Below are 20,265 nucleotides of genomic sequence, written 5' to 3'. Positions count from 1 at the left end.
TTTTACTTGACTATTAATAGAAAATTTTATAGCGAATACTCTAGCCGACCAGGCGCTATTCAGAACATGGTATATACATTTGATTAAAACTCTAATATCCTGTTAACATAATATGTGAATTCTATTCATGCGATATATGATACAACTTAAAAATACCAGAGGCAATAAGCTAACAACTGTTTTATCCACAAAAATAAAATAAAAGGGTATTTAAACGATTAATACGATCACATTTGTCTTTATATAAACTTTTCTATCCATTCCTCTATATTTAATGATTTGTAGGCAGATAAGCAAAAGCTGAAAAAAGAACATATGTGAGTACTCTAGTCGAGATTGCTTGACTAGGAGATACCGTGAGCCCAACAAGATTTTCGAACTATTCTACGCATAATACATGCGTATGCATATCTCAATACGGGCTTAACTTATAATAATTCATATATTCATTTGATGACGAAAAGGTTTATTGCCAATTTTATATATTTGTTGCAATTAAAACAAAAACTATTTATAAATAACTGTTGTAGTGAATGTCTGCTTAAGTCGCTGGAGGAATCGAAGCTATAGTTAATATATTTTAATGAAGTGAATCTTTGGATCTTACCACATCGTCAAGCGTCTTTCTATCTTTGTTCTTAAGTGGTATTTATCTGTTGATCTGTATGTCTAATCATTTTCATCCTCGTCCTCGTTGGGCCGCTGCATGTAGTGGAGCAACTGATCGGCCATGTGCCAATACCAATGCAGCTTGACCAGCTCAAGGCCCCCCTTGTCCGCTATCCAAATCTGTCCATTGTCGCCGCACTCGATGGCCTTGACAATGTTCTTGGCACAGACAGTCGGCGATTGGCAAGGAGCCGTGCGCAGACGATCGGCGAAGGACTGGCCATAGCTGAGAAAGGCAGTGAGCTCCCGATCTACGAAAAGCTTGGTGGGCCCACAGCACACGGCCATCACAGCGACTCCGTTTTGGGAGTAGTACAAAGGGTCCTATGCAGAGAAATAGTTGTATTCGATGCACAAATACTAAAAAGGGAAAGCACTTGCCGCTAGACTTCTGGTGAAGCCAATCACGCCGAATTTGGATGCGCTGTAGGCACAGAAAACGGGCGAGGGATCCAGCCCGACAACCGAGGTCATATTCACAATCACTCCGCCCTTGCCCAACTGCTGCTTGTCCATGTAGGGCAGCACCGTGGCACAAGTGTTCATCATGCCTGTCAGGTTTGTGCTGATCGTGGCATCAATGTCCTGCTCGTCGCAGAGGGTCGCCCCATTGATGAGCACATCGATGTAGTCCATTTGGACCATGACCTCGTCGAAGTACTGCTTCATGTCCTCCCGCGCCATTGTAACATCATAGGTCCAGAAGAAGATCTGTGTGCTGTGCTTGATCGATTGCAACTGGGCAATGGCCTGCGGGTTCTCCACGCTGTGCAGGATGGCCAGTTTCTGCGAGGATTTAAATCAATATAGAAATCACGTGTATTTCGAATCTCTAATCCTTACTGCAATATTCTTGCTCATCAGCACTTTGCAGGCCTCCAGCGAGATGCCTCCACAGTCGGCCACATAGCAGATGTGTTTGCCTGCCAAGTCGAACATATTTACTCAACGTTTCGGCCTCTATTTTATCACTGAGCTTTCGAATTGTGCATTTGCTTAACCTACTTCAAAGTATTTTATTTCACTTTTTTTTATCTATTTAATTAACTGAACTGCTTATCTCTTCTTTGTTGTGTCCAATGCTCTGATTCTGTTGGCATTTATTAATAAAAACTTATTTTTGACTACATAATACAAAAGCAGATGACAGAAAGCCACAACTTATTCAAAAACACACAATATGATGCTATATTCAGGCGAATATTCTGAAACAAACTGTGATATCTCCAGAAATACTATTTGTTCCAAGGCTGAGTAATAGCAATTAGAACTTATTGAGCAACTGTATTTTCCATATTTCATAATTCATCTTTAATTTCATACTAATACAATTCCCTTAAGTTCATTCAATTCATTTTCCTTCATTTCCTATAAACACTTTTCTAATCCAACATATATTTTCTTTAATAAATAGTGTAGCATACTTTCGAGCTGAACATATGCAGCTGTTTTGTAGCAGTCAGCTTTTGTGTGGTGTCAACTTGAAGGCATTTTTAAAACTGCGCCTAAAAGTATGGAGCAAAATGCTGCGCATGCAGCCAACTTCATGCTGCGCACGGTTTGTTCTCGTGAACGCATTTGCTTTTAAAAGCTTCAGCAAAGACGCAAACCTATACTAGCCAAAACACAAAGCTTACGAGCCGACTTTAAGTCGTTTGACTTTGAATTTTATTGTAAGTAAAGACATCACTCGAGTCAGCAACTGCTAATTTCGGATTCTTTCAAAAACTGATTTTTGAATAAATTAAATAGATTAATTGGAAAGAAACAAAACTGCATTAAAAACTATAAGTATATATAACTATATTTACAAGTATACAATGTTGTTGAGCTTTTGTATTTGATGTATTGATTTATCCGAATTCAAACAACTTAATTATAATTAAATATTATATTAATATTTGTAATATAAATTTATTGAATACATTTTGTAAATATATTATATTTTATTTATAGACTTTCGATGCTTTCACATCAAATATTTAATAAATGTGCTACGAATCGGAAATATTTCAACTTTCTAAAAGAAAACAAGATTCAAAATAATCTAAGCATTCGAATTACAGTCACGTAATGTTCAATTATGAAAGTAATGTAGTCACACTTTTGAGTGAATGATTTCTTTATTATTCTTAATTCTAATATAATAATAATATATTAATAATTAATATATTAATCTAATAATATAATAATATAATAAATAAAAAGTTTATAATTTAATTTTAATTTGAGCATCTGAAACTATAACTTAAACTATTTAGAAAAATTATAAATGACAAAATTTCAAGGCACTGGAAAACTTCAACAATAAACGAAACTAATTCTTCAATATTTTATATTTATTAATTCATTATAACGTCTACTATAAAAATATTGTTAAACAATTGAAACGTTTTTCAATTTTACTAATCGAAATTGTTGGCCAGAATTTTTTAATTGATTCAACTAAGGTCGCAGATTATTTAACCCGTCTTCCACCTCTCTCTAGACAATTGTACCCAAATAGGTATATTTGAATTACAAGAAGATCTCTTTAGGCAAAAATTCAAATAGTTGTCAAGGAAGTACAGAAGTTAACACCTTAAGCAAAACATTCATAAACACTTTAATATTTATATGAGAAAACCCAGCAGCGTTCAGCTTTGTTTAACGATCGCGGCAACCGAATGCCGTTAAATGAAGACTAACTCAATTGGTAACTGCGACGGCAACAAGTTCTGCGGCTGCAGCATCCTCGCTGATGCTTCCTGTTTGATAAATTCAAAAATCAATTGAAGATGCCTGAAAGGCCGACGCACCAGGCAGCCAAATAGACAGATTCGCGGAAAAGCAGCTGGAAGCAAGTGCGAATTTTGCCCACTGCTAGCGTTGCTCCCATATCACGATATTCCAGTCACGGCTTAGCGGCTAAACAGTGATTAAGTAGCTGATCTAGCGTTGGCAATAGCTACAGAAAACTTATAGAATAGCAGCTAAATATATGATGTATATGTATATACATAAACTTTGAATGCCTTATAAACATTATAGAACAGAAGAGGAAGAGAGTTGTCTGATTTGCCAATAATACCTATACAGCTAGCCAACCGAATGGATGAGTCGGTGACTGTGACTGCTACATCAGGGGAATAGTATTTATAGAGGAGACATAAGAACAGATTTCTGAGTGAATAAAAGATAAAGCTTTAATGATTTTTAATAAGCTTTGTATTTTGTAGAATGTCATTGCACATTGTGGATCATCAGGTTAGCGTTTACTCTTTATACTTCACTCATATTGAGTTCTATCTAAACCATTCAACTGATATAATAATACAATATTCATACAGTGTCAGTTGTCAGAAAATCTTTTTAAAATAAAAAATAAAATAAAGGTATAAAAAGAACTGAAAATTTGGTCAACAGAATATCAGGATTCATATGGTTATATTTAAAAAAAAGAATTTATTTAATATATATTTATATATATATATTTTTTTAAATGCTGTTTACAATAAAAAAATTTGCTCATGTATCTGTTTGCATATAGTTGTATTTCTTCTTTATTTGAAAGCAAATTAATGAAATCGTGAACCAAGCTCGTTTGATGCCTTCAATGAACTTTGTTTTTGCATATTCTTTGCTACGCGTACAACTTCTTGGCCAGTCATTCCTAGACATTTCCAATGAGTAATTAAAAAAAAAAAAACAAATGATTAAAAGAGAGCCGTAAACCCGATAACGAGCAGTGTATATATTATATATAAGTCTGTTGATAATAGGGGGTAATTCCCTTAGCAAAAACTAAAAATATGCTTCGATGAGTGCGCCTGTAACTTCTAGATAAAGACGACTAATGGAGTAAGACTAGAAATGCTAATCTAGTTTCCAAATAACTATATTTCAGTATTTCTATTAGTATGGAATAAGAGCAGAAGATGCTAATCTTTCATATAAACTAAATACCAGCATTGAGCTAATGCTTGACTAGGTCAAAGTCGACTGACTTATCACAAGTTAAGCCCGACAGCTCCAGTCTCTGGTCGCAGCTAACAGTTAGCAAGAGTCTCTAGCTCGGACAGCATCTCTGACTGTTTGGTAGTCTGGTATAGGAGGCAGAGCCCGCCCGATTTTGGATGTACCCCTCGCGCGTGCGTTGGCCTCGATGGCCATGCAAATAAATCACAGTAGAAAATGCATTCGATGAAAAAAAGCGACGCATAAGTGCTGCCAAATAAATTCTGCAATTTATTTATTGCACTGCCCGACCGGCTGCTGTTCGAGTCGAGAGTCGAGACTCGAGAGTCGAGAGTTTGCTGCCTGGGCATGGTGCAGGCCTTGGATCGGGCTGAGGTTGGCTATCGGCTATCGGCTATCGGCAAAGTGCGCATACAAAGTATTTTATTTCATTGGCAGCAAATTGGCAATAAGTGAAATTTGTTGGCCAGCTGAACAGGTGTTTGCCAGTGCGAGTAGCTCGGGCTCGATTCGCACGCCACTTGCCATTGAAAATTGGGTTACTCGCGAGGGGGCGTGGCACTGAAACAGACTACAAAGCGTTACTCAATGCGAAGCAGGGCCATGGAGGGATTCGAAGAGCGTGTGTGACCCATATTGGGCATTCACCTCTGAGTGCGTCCATCATTAATTATTGTGTAGAGTCCACACGCTTGTGTTTCCGCATAAATAAATCAATTGTCGTGAGCCAAAGTGCAAATGAATTAGCATTTATACTCGACACCTTCAGCTGCAGCTCGTCTCGCTGCGCACGCATCGTTAGCCCAGGAGTCAGCGTCAAGTGCAATTTGGGCGCTAACAAAGGCCTATTGTGAGACGAAGGCTTTGGAAAGTCTTTTACTGCGTCAAGAAAAATGCCAGACTCTTAAAAGAGACACAAATTGATTGAGTCTATGGTGTCCCCGACTACGCCTGCCTCTCCAGCTTCAGCTTCAGCTTCAGCTGTGAAAAAGAACTTGGCTAATGACTGCAAATTAACACCGACAAGCAGCTGGAGACGAGTGTCATTAAGCCGACTGTTTGCCTGCGAAAGACCCGAGCTAAACTGAAGCACTGCTCAGAGAGGCAGAGGGCAGTGGCGGCTATTTGGACCTCAAGTGCTCACTGGGCTTTTAGCATATCTTCTGATAGATCGCCAGCAACTGGCAACGTGCCAACTCGGCGTACTTCACTTACGAGCCCTAACAACAACGTGCCTAACTTGACTAACCAACTGCAGTCTGTGCCCTCTTTACGGGCCCTGGCGCTGGCCACATAAAGTGAGTCGCGAATGCGCCTCTGAAGACCATTTAGAGCTGAGTGATTGAGGAAGTACCTCGTTTGAAACCTTCATAAATTAGTTTTATCACACTTTCGGAAGTCGCTTATTAGTCCGATCATTTCTAAGCGTCGTACTTTCGAATAAAAAGTTACACTGCGTATTATGGGTTTACCTGTTGGAAATAGCCAGAACCAAATGCCTTACTCTATACAAATGTCTTTCACTGTCTGTGTTTTACTGTTACTATGTGTATATGTGTAGAAGGTATTCCAAGAATATTGCTATATCGATAGATATATATATTTCAATAATGATGATCGTTTTGGTAGTGTCTAATTTATAAATATTTCTTAAGCCCTTATTGCTTAGAATTATTGAATAAATTAAATTAAATTTTAATTAAAACTTATTATTTCACAGCAATCTCTTATACATATTCCAGGCAGCTTATGAATTCAGTATTGAACAACTTTTGGCTCATTTGAAGTTCCTCGAGTTCCTCATGTTTACAAAGTTTTCGTAAAGTATTTAAGCATAGCTTTTTTGTAAATAATAATTTAGATTTTTTTTTAGTTGTTTTTTAATCTATTAAAAAGCTGTGTAGAAGAAGCTTGGAGTGTAATTTGTAATTACTGATACTAAATGCCTGCTAAAATAATTATTCAAATAATTGCTATAAATTATTATGTATAAATCAATATATGCATATTATATTGTATATGCTGAAAAAACTTAATTCAATAATAATTTTAAGCATTGATTGAGTTTATAAAATGTATGTGCATATGGCATACAAAGCCTTAGACTTTGAAATACAAAATCTTTGATCATTAGCTAAGCTTGCGTCTGTCTCACATGTTGTACAGGGAGACAAGTCGAAAAATAATTTGCAAAACTCAAAAAACAGTTTAAGATATTCATTGTTTTAATTTGAATTTTATTTTGAGTGGAATGGAATGAAACACAACATTCAAATGTGCTTCTCTGCTTCGATTGTAGTGTTCAATGTGGGATGATTCGGTTCAGTATGTGCGAGGTTCTTTTAACATCGTGACTGTCATTCTGTAGTATTCCACAATACTCTGATTGGGAGTTGATTATGTAGCTCAGAAAATCATCGACGAGTGTCTAATTGCCTTGATATACTTCAGTGCTGTATCCGAATTGTGGCATATATATATATATATATATATATTTTTTTTTTTAATTGCTGTTTTTATTTGCAATCTGTCTTATACTAGACAATAAACAAATTTGTTAACAATAATATTACGCAACTGTATGGCTTGGGCTTCAATGAGATCAATCCATATATTTACCTACTTTACATATTTATCTATTTCTGTGGGGCAGGTCTAGGACATGTAATTTTTTGAGTCGCCTGTGGTTGCTTGAGTCATCCAGTGGTCTTAGTGCTAGAGCATTTCGTGAACTATGGCATATAACACTTTTAATTTCTTTGCACATATTTGACATGAATCATGGCAATCATTGAAAAGCTGAGTGTTTTTAGAGCATAAGCAGCTGTTAGAATATAGTTAATGGAAATAGCATGACTCTTAAAGGGTCGCTCTATAAATTTAATAGATTACATTTTGTTGGCATACTTAAATATTCTTTAACTATTATATGAAAATAGGAAAATATAATAATTATGAAGACTTTAAGTAACTCTTATGTTCACAAATGTGCAACAACAGTGTTAAAAGTTCTCTTCTGATTGCAATCCTATGGCAAAGCTGATATCAGCTTTATTTCTATAAACAATTGTTAATATCTGCAATGCAAAGAGAGAGTCATATAAAACTTACGTAGCCTCCTTCATAGCACCTACTTGGAGCTTGAACTTAATTTAGTTAGTAAACAATGACAGCTGAAATAAAGTAGGCCAACTTTGATGCTATTATTTTACAATTAATTAAAATTTGTTGGGAATGTAAATTGAGATGGGAATTCATTTATGTCACTTATCTAAGCAAAGTTCTATGATTATGCTTTTCACAACACAGCTAGCCAAGTGCATTAGATATCAAAATACGTTAGATATGCACAACATCTGTTGATTAGCGAACTTGCCTTAATTTTCCTATTGAATTTATACAATTTAAAAGTAGGTTAAATGCAAGAGAGGCAAATAAAATAATGAGAAAAAAAGAATACCTTAAGCAGCGAGTATGTTCGACTTGGCTTGTATGTTTTCAATGTTAAATTTTCAATTTTCAGCCAGCTGGCAGAGGAGGCCTAGAGAAATGGAAAATGTTGGCTTGCAATATGCAAATTGCATGGTCAAATGGTCAAGTGGCTCAGTGGGCCTTTGGCTTGGCTAAAACGGCGACTGGCTGCTTGAGTGCAGTGCAGTTGCCGGTGGAGAGATTGAAGTAAGTGCTCCAGTTTCGTTCTTTCTCTGGAAGCAGCTCACGCACCCAGCGATTGATCCACTGATCCGGTCATGCAAATCACCTCGGCTAGCCCCGCCGCTGATTCGCCCAAGCGTGAGCCCAAGCGCTGCTACGCTTGGCTGCCATGCGGAGTGGACCGAGGCGCCACAGTCGGTGGCAGCCGCCCAGAGCGAATCTTGGGCTCGCAGTTGCAGTTGCAGTCGCTGTCGCAGTCGCAGTCGCAGTCACCGCCTGACCCTAATCGATTGTCACTCTGATGGCTACCGCTACAGCTAGGTGGATCTAATGAATGTGGGCTCATCAGAGCTGCGGCCCCCATGGAAAGCCTTTGAAATGCAGCTTGACTTTTACTTTGAAGACAAAAAAGAACCTGCCAAGTCATTTCTTATTGACCCACATAATGTCTCTCATGGTGCAATGATTGATGTCATTCTCGCTCGCCCTTTTTTGCTAGTGTGTGGAGGGTGCCCGCCTGTCAATTGGGTCAGCTACTGCGTTGTCACTCGTTGAGGTTCGTTTTCCCAATTCCCATATTGTGCCTGGGCCGCTGCCTGCGCCCCGGGAATTGTGTCAAGTGCTTGCGCCTGCGGTCTTTCAGTTTACCAACCATGCAAATTACGAGTACATCTGAGCTAAGTTAACCAGTTTTTCACAATATCTCTTAGATTGCTGAACGCACTGCACTGGCAGGCCACAGATAACGACGCCATTGGACTAAAGCAGCGACCACAACACTCTAATGCTTCCATCATTCACACCTGTTGCCGCTTGGCGATCTGCAGCTTTGTCATACAGCTGGCCTTAAGCCTTCAGAACACGCATTAGCCTCATTCACAGAGTCTTAGCTTACTTTTACACAGACTGCGACCCAATATGACTGCAATACTAAATATGATGTACACCTCCAAAAATCCAATTCAATTTCCAGAGACTGAATTGAATGAAGAGTGATGTATTTATACTTGACTTCTGCATCCAGTTTTGGTATTGATATGAATTATTCCTGAGTCGTGAGAATATTTACTGCAAAGCACCTTCTGAATGTGTTCTTCTTCGAGCTGTTCTATTTCTTGATTACTTCTTATCCATAACAACAATGTGAGCCGCTTGTGAGCAGCTTAGAGAGATCTGGACTCTGCTATCGATTTATTGAGGTTTAAACTGAAGAGTTCCATTTGCTATACAAAATATACTTCAGGAATTATAAATATTTAGAACTATTTTCGATTAAGACTCTCCAAATATCACTGACTATATTTGGCTGTGAGCTATGGCAAAACTGTTCCTCTTCACAATAATTGCTTAGGCTGCGTTTCAGTTGACACTCGTTTAGAATTTTAGTGTTAAGACAATTCTAAGCCTTAATTGATTATTAGATTATCAAAAATATATTTCCTATTTCCCCTTTACACATTACAATGTAAAACTTGGATCTTACTTATCGCAAACTTTCGATTCTCATCAGCTTAAGCAACGTCCAAGGCCCAAGCAAAGCTGGGCTTGCAGTGTGGCGCGTCTATTGTGAATGATGTGAATGCTATCTGGGCAACTGCAACAGCAGCTTGTGCACTGTGATTAGACTAGTTTTTAATTTTCATGTTGTGTTTAAATATTTCGTGCCACACCTGTGCCATAACAAGGAGAAGCACGACAACAGCAACAGCCACTCAGAGTAGAGCCGCAGCCCAGGCTCTGGTTAGAATCAAGTAAAACCAGCTGGAAGCACAATTTGACGATGACATAAATACTCCAGATAACAAGCAGGTGAGCAGGTGAGCAGGCTCCATGGCCCCACCCAAGTGCAGGACACGCAAATATATATGCACTCGATCCTCTTATTGTGAAACATAATTATATGCGCTGAACTCTTGAGCCATTGTCCAATCGAGATTATGCGAAAATAACTTTCTATCAAACTTATGAAATTTCAAATGTAATTTGACCCATTGAAAATGGGAATTCAGGGTTTAATGTTGGTGTGAAAAGATGTGTAACAGACAGATGCATATATTCATGATCATGATCATGATTCATGATGACGAGCTGAGTCGATCTACCCGTCCGTATATCTGCAAATATCAACTCAGCGACTTTTAATTTGCCATGTATATTCGTGTATGCCACACTCAGGCCAAGTGTTTTCCTTCGATAGCTCATCCTATTTCCTTATCATCTATAAAAATCGATAATTGGATTCTCAATTCCTGTGTATGTTTCTGTAATGTATACAGAGATCTTGTATATTTTGTATTAACAAAAATCAAACTTCAAATATAAAGACTTGTGCTGCTGCAAATGCCATAATTATGCCTTGAAAATTTGATTTTGCGTATCTATCTAAAAAAAGAAGTTCTTCAATAAACAAGTTCATATAGCTCACATGCAGACTGCAGTCCAAGCGCAGTCGCTACGTCAGCTGCGCCGTAAGCAGAGCGCGATCTTATGTATGCGTGTGTGTGTGTGTATGTGTATAGAAAAGAAGCGTATTATGACCAGGGTATTCAGGGCATTCGTCTCGACAAGAGCACTCGCACTTCTTAATATTAAGTTTATTTTTTATTTAATTGCATCTCAAATTTCCACATTTCAAAATAAAACAAGTAAAAGTGATCCAGTCGAGACGGCCCGACTATTCATATTGGCAAAGATTGCATGACATATGAAACATATGTCAGTTATCTGATAGCTGTCTACTGTACTGCCTTCTAGTACTATTCTCTATTGCTCTATGTTATTATATTTATATATATATATACTTAGCGAAAATATCTCCTATTAAGTTTTTTTTTTTTTAATTTTTATTTATTTTTAATTGCTGTTTTTAGTTGCAATCTGTCTTATACTACACAATAAACAAATTTGTTAATAATAATATTACATAAATAATTAAATAAATTAATAAATGTATTTTAATTTTTATATAACATATAGAATTTATAATAATAATTATAACATTTCGCATATTTTTCATATTTAGTTTTATTTGATATATTTTTTAATAGATTTTCTCTATGAGCGAAATCATGAAGTAGTTGTTGTAGTAGTTGATGTTGCTATTGTTGTTGTTGTTGTCGACTTTACTGTCGTAGTTGTCGCTGGTAACTGGAGCAATATTCAAGCAAAAGCCACAGTTAAATGAAGTCGATCGTGAAGAGCAGGGCAAAATAATACATAGTTGAGAGATGAACAAAGGATTTAGTGAGCGCAGCATATCCGATAAGCAGATACGCTATATCAATGCACAAGCAGAGCATATGAACTTTCTTTATACATTTTTAATGGAAATAAAACTATATCAGGTAGGAGCTCTTGCAGCTTGCAGCTCAGCATACGTATACCTTTGCTGATGTGCCCTCATTACAGGGTATACCAAAGCTTACGAATCGAGAGCCGCGCTTGTTGATGAAAAACTTTCTGTGGAAATTATGTTTTACAATTTTGTAGAAATTCCTTAGAATTAAGTTTGTTTTAATCATTGGGTGCATGCAACCAGCTACAACGGCAACGGAAAATTGCTGCAAGAACGGCAACAGTTGTTTTCGCTGTTGCACACACGAGTGGGCAGCCCCACATGCCACATGCCACATGCAACCACTGGGTGGTTTTTGGGTGTTGCTGGTTATTATCTCGTTCGACAGCTCGAACAGAGAAAACGACAGAAGACAGAAGATAGTTAGAAAGCGATCAACAGAGAGTGAGAGAGAGAGAGAGAGAGACAGCCGATGATATAGAAGTTGCATGCCAAACAGAGCGAAAAGAAGTATTGAATACCCTTCCCCACGTTTTCTATTCTCTCTGAAAATAATTGCAATTTGAATTGGCTTTTGTTCGCATGGATCTCGCAAGGTTCGCAACGTTCGCAACGATTTGCTGTCAGCGTCCTTTCAATACTCTTTGATTGCTAATCTAAAGTTAACTAGATTTTGATTTATTGCATTTCAATAATTCAAAAAACCTAATGAAAATTTACTCTGTCGCCGCGAGTCAACTGTTCTATGAAGATTTATGACTGCCAATTGACACACGCCTTCGCCTTCGCCGTCGCCTTCGCCGTCGCCTTCGCCTTCGTCTTCGCTCCTCAGTTCCCAGTGGGCGCGGGGAAATTGAAATTGAGTTCCCTTGCGAAACAGTGAACACTCAAGATGCAGCCGGCCATTAAGAATGGCAATGGGAATTTCAGAGTCAAATTCAATACAAAATAGTTATATATAAAACTGTATATATGTATATATTCATATATAAATTATTCAAAATTATCTTTGCGAAATAAACTTCAATTAAATTAACTTTATTCTTAACAAAGTTGGCAATTCTTAAACTTTTCTTGGACTTGCGCTTGGGCTGCAGACTGCAGGACTTAACTATATGTATTTCATTGTTGAATTATTTTTTTTCTGGATGAAATTTTCAGAGCACAATTGTGGTAGCCAGATAGTTGTATTTGCCAAAGCACAACTGTCTAGTATTTGAAATACGGTTTTAGCTAAGTTGTGCGGGAAAGAAGAAGGTAAAAAAAATATGAAGCATTACAAATTAATATATTTTTTGCAGGAACATATACAGTAGATCTGAAGTCTCCAAGATTAACGGTATTCAAGCTACGCTTAAAAAATGAAAAATCGATTTTTATCGATAATAAGAAAATGATAAACTTGTACTGCGTGTGGTATACCGAAATATTTATTCAAAAATTTCAACTCTCGAAACTATTTTCAGATTCGAATGTCGGCACTCAGCATGGATAGATATAGTAATAATTCTTGGTTATTAAATTCTGTTCTCCTGTGTAATTGCAGAGTATATGAAGAGCTATTATTAAACTATTTGCAGCTATTTGCATTAGAATGCAAAATATCATTGGGGATATGTTATATGTATGTCAAAAAAATATGCTAAAAGCAAGAAAAGCTTCACAACTTAACTTCATTCGTATATATGTGCTAATCAGAAAGATCGATAACAAAATCGTTCAATATATGTTCATAAGCTAAACTATTTTAAAAGTGATTAGGCAAGGTTTATTGTGAAGTGCATTTCGGGTACAGATTGGAGGTAGATAATCCAGCTGTTCGATTACATATAATATTGAATGGAATAAATGTTTTACCCTATTAAATATCATATATAAATATCTATGCATAATTGTAACACGTTCGTAATTTCAGGTCTTCAACTTTCTATTAAGCATACCGAACATTCTAATATGATAAATACATAACAGATCTATATATCTTAAAGATCTATCTATCTTAACAGTGTAACTAAGCCTTTAACTCGAACTAGTTTATGCTTATGTGCCAGAAGAGAGTATTAACTAGTTGATCTTATCCATTGTTTAATCATATCAAGTGTAATAGTTCCAGAAAAAACCTTGTGAGCATTGTGAAAATGAAAGTAATTGTTGGCAATTCAGTGAGAGCAGTGGAAAATGCTTATGGACCAGCCATTTGTGACTAGTTTTTGCCACAGACCAAAAATTGCGACTGCACACTTAATGCGAACAATTGAAAGACGACAATAACTAACGCGCGATCCCCCCTCCTTGAACAATTGAGCCGATAAAGTGTGACGCATCGCAGCTGTTGAAAATGTTTTCGGTGTGTCGTCAGCAAATTGGAGCTAGCCAGAGACAGGTCTACAAATGCTGAAAATGCAATTAAAAAATCGAAATGGAAAAGCAGAAAAGCTGAAAAAACAACAAGCTGCAGGCCAATGCGAGCAAAGCTCAGCTTACAACAAATACATATATATATATATATATATATATATATAACACATATGTATAAAAAGTTAAGACAAATATTTTACAACACTTTCGCTCGTTAGAAGCGGGCGGCTAGTCACTCGTATGACGAACAGTGCAGCTCGAAAGTCAACGCCTCTCATCTGCAGCAGACACCCAAACGCCCAAACACCTGAACTGGCTCGTAATGCGCTTTGCGCTTTACCTCACTGCGGCAATGTTTACTCTAATTGTCTCATAAGTCGATGCCATTGTCGAACCCTTTGATTTTCAGCGATTTACAAAAGTGAAATTTTAAAAGATGAAGCAAATCTGTTGACACAGACTTCACAAGAAACAGACAGACACACAGTCACACTCACACACACACACACACACACACACACACACACACATTTGCATGAACTGCCTGTCAGGGCAAAATCAATCTTCTACAAGTAAGAAAGAAAGCTCTAGTCGGCTTGCCCGACTAGGAGATACCCTGAGCCTAGTTCTAGCTGCGTTTAATATTTTCAATAGTTTGCAGCAAGTATTAAAAAAAAAAACAAATAAAAAAGATATTCCAACTCAAACCAACATTATCTATGCAACGCGCATCAACTCTACCAACAAAGCTAATTCATAATTAAAAAAAGTCCATTCAACGGCTGGGAGCGAACCCTTCGATTAACTGCATTTCGATATTAATCGATAACAATAAAACGGAAACAATTAGCGAATATTTGATACGAATTTGATAGGCGCGTGCTATAAACGGACTTACAACAAATTTCAAGTCTGTAGCTCTTATAGATACTGAGAGCGACGCGTTCACACATAGGGACAGACGGACAGACAGACAGACGGACAGGGCTCAATCGACTCGTCTTGTCGTACTGATTAAGAACATATATACATTTTAGGAGTCTGTCACGCCTTCTTCTGCCTGTTACATACATTTGCTCAAAGCCATTATTAGGGTATAATTTATAATTTAATGGTATAAAAAACCTTTTTCTTAGTGTTGGCACTGAGTGAAAGAAGAGACTTCTTCAAAAAACAGCACTTTGTAGATATTTCTATATTTGTTGAGAGGCAAAATTCGGAAATTATATGAGAGCAGAAAAACCTTGTCAAAAATCTAGTGAAAAAAAAATACGGAAATGTAATAAATTATAGAAAAACTATGATAACGTCGTACTTTCTGTGGTAGTAATTTGCAAAATGTCAAGTTTCTAGCTGTTGTACTCTACGAGATCCTAACTCAACTCGTCATACCGATCAAGCACATGTATGCTTTATGGTGTCTGCCAGGCCTCCAGCTGCCTGTTTGTAGATGCTCACAAAAATATATAATCCATAGCTGATCTGCGAAATATTACCTAAAGAGAACTGAGAGCAATGCACGACTTTGATCTACATCGTCCACTTTATACACTTTCTGTATAGCACTTAAGATGAATAATTTCATGGAGATCAATACGACTAATTGACATGTCGAAGACTTCATTACCATCATCATCATGCATCAGCAATATATTAGATGGTTCCTTACTCCAGAGCACATTTCCATATAACCAAATACCCGATGCAGACAGCTGAAAATAGTTTATCATGTTCCATGAAGTGATTAGAATTTACTATATAAAATTCATTTATGTAAGCACACAATATTTGGTGCCATTTCTGGTAGATAGAAAGCTTTTACACGACCCCATGGCCACAGTTGACATAGACCTGAGATACCCTGTGCAAAAACAATGCCAGGCCAATTGCACTTCATGTAGCTCGGAGCAGAGCGTGGCTCTAGCTGCTAAGAGGCACGTCTGAGGCGCGGCTCTTCAAGCGCTTGCAACCATTTCCATTTTCAATTGGAAGCCCCGCGCTTGCCCCTGCCACACACGCACACATGCTTAGGCATACGCACTGGCATGTGGTCAATGGCTGCGTCGTTGCTTCTCTCTCTCTCTCTCTCTGTCTCTCTGTCTCCTCATGTGGCCGCATTGAAAATTGGGTGCGTTTATGCAAAAAGCGTCAAACAACATATGCAGAGGCCCCTCTCGTGTTTCCCCTCTCCTTCCGCTGTCAGCGGGTCTGCTTGGTAGGTGAAATCGCTTGGCGCACGCCTCGGGCATATTTTCATGCGTTTATTATTGCTCTGTGTTGCCTTTTGCCAAGCCCCTGCCCCTGCCCCTGCCCCTGCCACAACTGCATTTGAAACATGTTTTAAATTTATGTTCAAGACACGTGCATTGGCATTTCTTATTGGGCTCGAGTTCTGTTTGGGCCGGCGACTTTTCTATTTGTTTATGTGAACAATTTGTGAATATTTGTCGTATTTATAGTATCTAATAGACCCATATGGCCATAGCAATGGGGTCGGCTACGTGAAGCCCGCGAGCCGAAAAAGTTTCTTTACGACAATTTTCAAAACAAATGCAAATTCCTTGTTTATAAAGAAGAAATTAAAAATATTTAGAAAATGAACATAAAAGATTTATTTTAAGCAAAAAAATAAATTTCGATTGCTGAGTGTTTTTAATGCTTGATCGATGTTCACAAGATCCTTAAAGTATGATGGATTCTAATAGACGATAGGTTGTATAGATTCAGATATGGTTGTCTGACTATCTGTCATTTTGAGCCAAGTAGAAATATCGATAAATATCGATTTAAAACATATATTTTGTCTAGGATTATATAAAATTTACAGACTCTGCATTTTGGAATATGCAGCTAAATTTTTGAGCCAAGTCTGATATATAGAAATATACGAGGGTCGTCCCATAAGTAGCAGTGCTCCGATTAACAGTTGAAGATCTTACTGTGCTGCAAAGCATGAACTCTAAATGGCTTAGGCTTAAAGTTTGACCTCATCTGTAAGTTGTATCTTGTTCGACTCTCCATTTACTATGCGAGCTCACACTTTTTCTTTCAAGCCACATATTTAAGTTCAATGTGATGTCCAAGATACCTCTTTATGCATATCAAATCATATCTATCTATATCTATAACGAAAACAAACAAAAGCGATATGTTTTCTAATCGAAAGATCTGTGGCTATAAAACTTGTCAAGCTCGCATTTTGAATGCAGCTAACACGGCTTTATTTCATATGGCCAGCTTATGCTATGAATAAATAATTTAATTGCCGCTTTCAGGCCTGGGTGTGGCATTTGTATAAGTGTATTTTGATTCTTGACTCACGCCGCCGACAAGTGTCGAAAGCGGCGATCAGAGCCTGAACAGCCGGACTGTCATATCATATCGTTGGTGAGTTTCCGCTAAAACCTTTTCCACAACGTGTGAAATGCAAGCGGGCCAGAGGCTGGCGGAAAACGCCGAAATCACAGTGCACAGTGCAGTTAATTAAAGAGAGCTCAAGTTTCGGCACACCCGTTAGCTCGCCAGGCAGTCGTCAACACGTCACCCAATTTGAATGCAATTCCAACTCAACTACCCCCAGCCCACACCCACACACCCAGAGCCATCAACAGCTTGAGTTGGTCTTGTGACAGCTCACGGACGTTCCACTGTCAAAATCAAAGCATGCAAATATGCGGCGAAACTCTTCAGATATGAAACCTCTTCGAGGCTTTCCCCAAAAGTGCCCTCGGTCAGTGTTTGCCATTAAAATGTACTTGACGCGTCCACCTCCGACAGCTGCGCCTGGGTGTCGCAGTATTTGACGTATGCTGGCAGGCGACTTGCTACTGCAACTGCGGCACAGTGGCACAACAATCACCTAATATTTAGTACTATATGCGCTTAAATATTGGATACTTTGATAGAGCAGCGAGCAGAGATATATAGCAAGAAGGTACTTTATTTGAGAATCAGCTCGAAGCGCACTGCTGAGGTTGAGCACATGCCCAGTTGCGTGGAACCTAAGCACAAGTTTTGCAGGTGGAAAAGTTTGTTCTAGTTGTCCCAGGTTAGTGATGTTAGCCTTGAGGAGTTTACCCATTCATACAGTACAGAGCTGCAGCTGGGATGCAGGGTTGCAGGTTATCCAAGTGTGGCATGGAATGGCCTGCTGATATAGGAAATCAAATGAATGAGTGTTCAGTGAGACCTCTTGCCCAATAGAGTTGTACTTCGAGTTGTCTTAGCATGTATGAAAATCAAAATAAAATAAAAATCTCTTTAGTTAGTTAGCCTTAAGAAATCACAGGCATTTCACAAATTCTAGACTATTCTCTCTCTTTAAAGATTAACTAAAAAATCGAAATTAGCTATTAATTATGGCTTGTTAATTGATTAATTCTCTAGTTGAATACGTGTTCACATCTTCGTTCTAATGGTAACAACAAAAACAGTGAAAACATTTAAAAATATATGAATAAATTTAGAGCTATTTATAGCTAATGAGAACATCGTTGTTGACGTGTGAAATTGGCTGCGTATTTTCACAAGTGAAATGATTAAGGCTGATAAAGTGGCTGTGGCCATTGGAAACTCACTCTCGGCTGACCATGACGTCCGATTCGATTCTGGCGCACGAGTTTAGCGAATTTCACTACATCAATCAATGCCACACTGCCAGGGGGGCAAGAAGTCGAAGCTTGTCTGTAAGCTTGAAAACAATTAGAATAATTAAGCATTGAATCGTGTCTCTCTCTGTCTGTGTGTGTGGGCTAGCCGCAACAGGTCTTCCAGTCTTCCAGTCTACAAGTCGCCGAGTCTCGAACTCTACCTCTGCTGGTCCATTGGACAAGGTCAGCTTAGGCGTCAGGCATCAGGCGACGAATGGCAATAGTTACACGAGCACACGGCTCCAAGCCAAAGTTATGCTGTTGTATCTTTTTACAAGTTCGTGTTAATTAAGTCTAGAAAAACATTTGCCATTGTTCATGTCCAATACAGAAGTCATAGGAAACGACAAGCGACGCTAAGCCCGACTGCGCCATACTCTGTTCGCTAAAGCCAGAACTGAAGCGAAGCTGTGGCTTATCCCAAGCAGTTTTACTGAGTATATATATTTACTGAGTATATATATATAAAAGAGTATATATTGTATACATAGACTCTATTCATATACTTAATACGAAGCCTTCGACTAAAACGTTTAGAAATTGGCTAAGTTTGTAAAAAGTTATATTTACTTTTCTAATTTCGTGAATTCCATGATTTACTTGATAATTACACATGTCAACAAGGTTTAGTAACCAGAATGATCATGATAATGAGCTCAAATAAAATCTGCAACCGGTATTATAGATTCAGGCTTACCATATATTATTTGTAATCTTGAGATAGAATAATGATAAAAGCAATATCACGTTGACAAATTAAGTTATATTTTCACAGAGAAAAAATATGTCTATGAAAAAATATGTCTAAAATTATTTATCCAATTCTGCTTCTTAGTCTAATTAGCATTAAAATAGATGTTTTGGCCTACGTCTCTAAATGATTCTTTTTATAATTATACAGAATAGACTTCATAGTGTTAACACTTATAGTTTCGAGAACTATGCTCAATATTGAATCGTATTCTGTAAATATCAAAAAAATGCCAAAAATATAAAATTAAATTTTAATTAATCTTAGTTTTTCCTTCTTATAAGGGCTGAAATATTTTATTTAACCAATTGACTAAATAAATAATTAAATAACTAAAACTAGCGAAAAGTTCAGAAATTGGTAATTGACCGGTAAAGAAGATCATTGATTGAGTTCATCAGCGATTTAAGCAGTTCAAAAATAGAAACAGAGCCAACAACTTGACCAGAGTCTAATAAGAAGATGCCTAAAATACTAAATAAAACAAATTCTAAATAAAATAAGCTCAGCTCAGCTCAGTGAGTGACGCTGGCTTAACTCAAGTCATAGAATTCTCAAATGATTATAGCTAAGTAACTGTAATTGCAACTGTATGCAAAGTGTATAAAGTAGTTATAAATGAAATCGAAAAAGGATGGAAACTGAAGGTTCCTGCAATTGTTTTTAAGGCTTTTGCATAAAATTTGCTTTTCTTACTTACTGTTGCTGACTTTGTTAAGTATGGATGATATTAGACTTGACCTGTTATTATTAAGTATAGATTATATAAATTTAAGGTAGGTGTTAGATTAATCGATTCGGTATATGTGATGGGTGGCAAGCATGTTAAGATGAGACTACAGTTTGTAGTGCTTGTTTAGGTATGCTTACACCTGCTTACATGACTTGATTAGAATCTTTTCCCTGGTATATTCAAAAGGTATCATAGAATA

At 37.4% G+C, this 20,265-nt stretch overlaps 1 protein-coding gene across 1 annotated transcript; it reads right to left on the bottom strand.

Annotated features, from left to right (window-relative positions):
- Positions 1 to 487: 487 nt before the first annotated feature.
- On the bottom strand, positions 488 to 1,805 carry LOC111603963 (alcohol dehydrogenase-related 31 kDa protein). Its single transcript, XM_023321800.2, has 4 exons — positions 1,513 to 1,805; positions 1,051 to 1,455; positions 608 to 993; positions 488 to 549 (listed from the first exon to the last, which is right to left on the bottom strand). The coding sequence occupies exons 1-3, from the start codon at positions 1,606 to 1,608 to the stop codon at positions 670 to 672; spliced, it is 825 nt and encodes a 274-aa protein (XP_023177568.2). The 5' UTR covers positions 1,609 to 1,805; the 3' UTR covers positions 488 to 549; positions 608 to 669.
- Between the last annotated feature and the right edge of the window lie 18,460 nt (positions 1,806 to 20,265).

This window comes from Drosophila hydei, unplaced genomic scaffold (assembly GCF_003285905.1).
Source record: "Drosophila hydei strain 15085-1641.00,03,60 unplaced genomic scaffold, DhydRS2 tig00000149-arrow-pilon, whole genome shotgun sequence".
Classification (NCBI taxonomy): domain Eukaryota; kingdom Metazoa; phylum Arthropoda; class Insecta; order Diptera; family Drosophilidae; genus Drosophila; species Drosophila hydei.
Note: the sequence above shows the minus strand (reverse complement) of the source record. Positions and strands in the feature narration are given on the sequence as shown.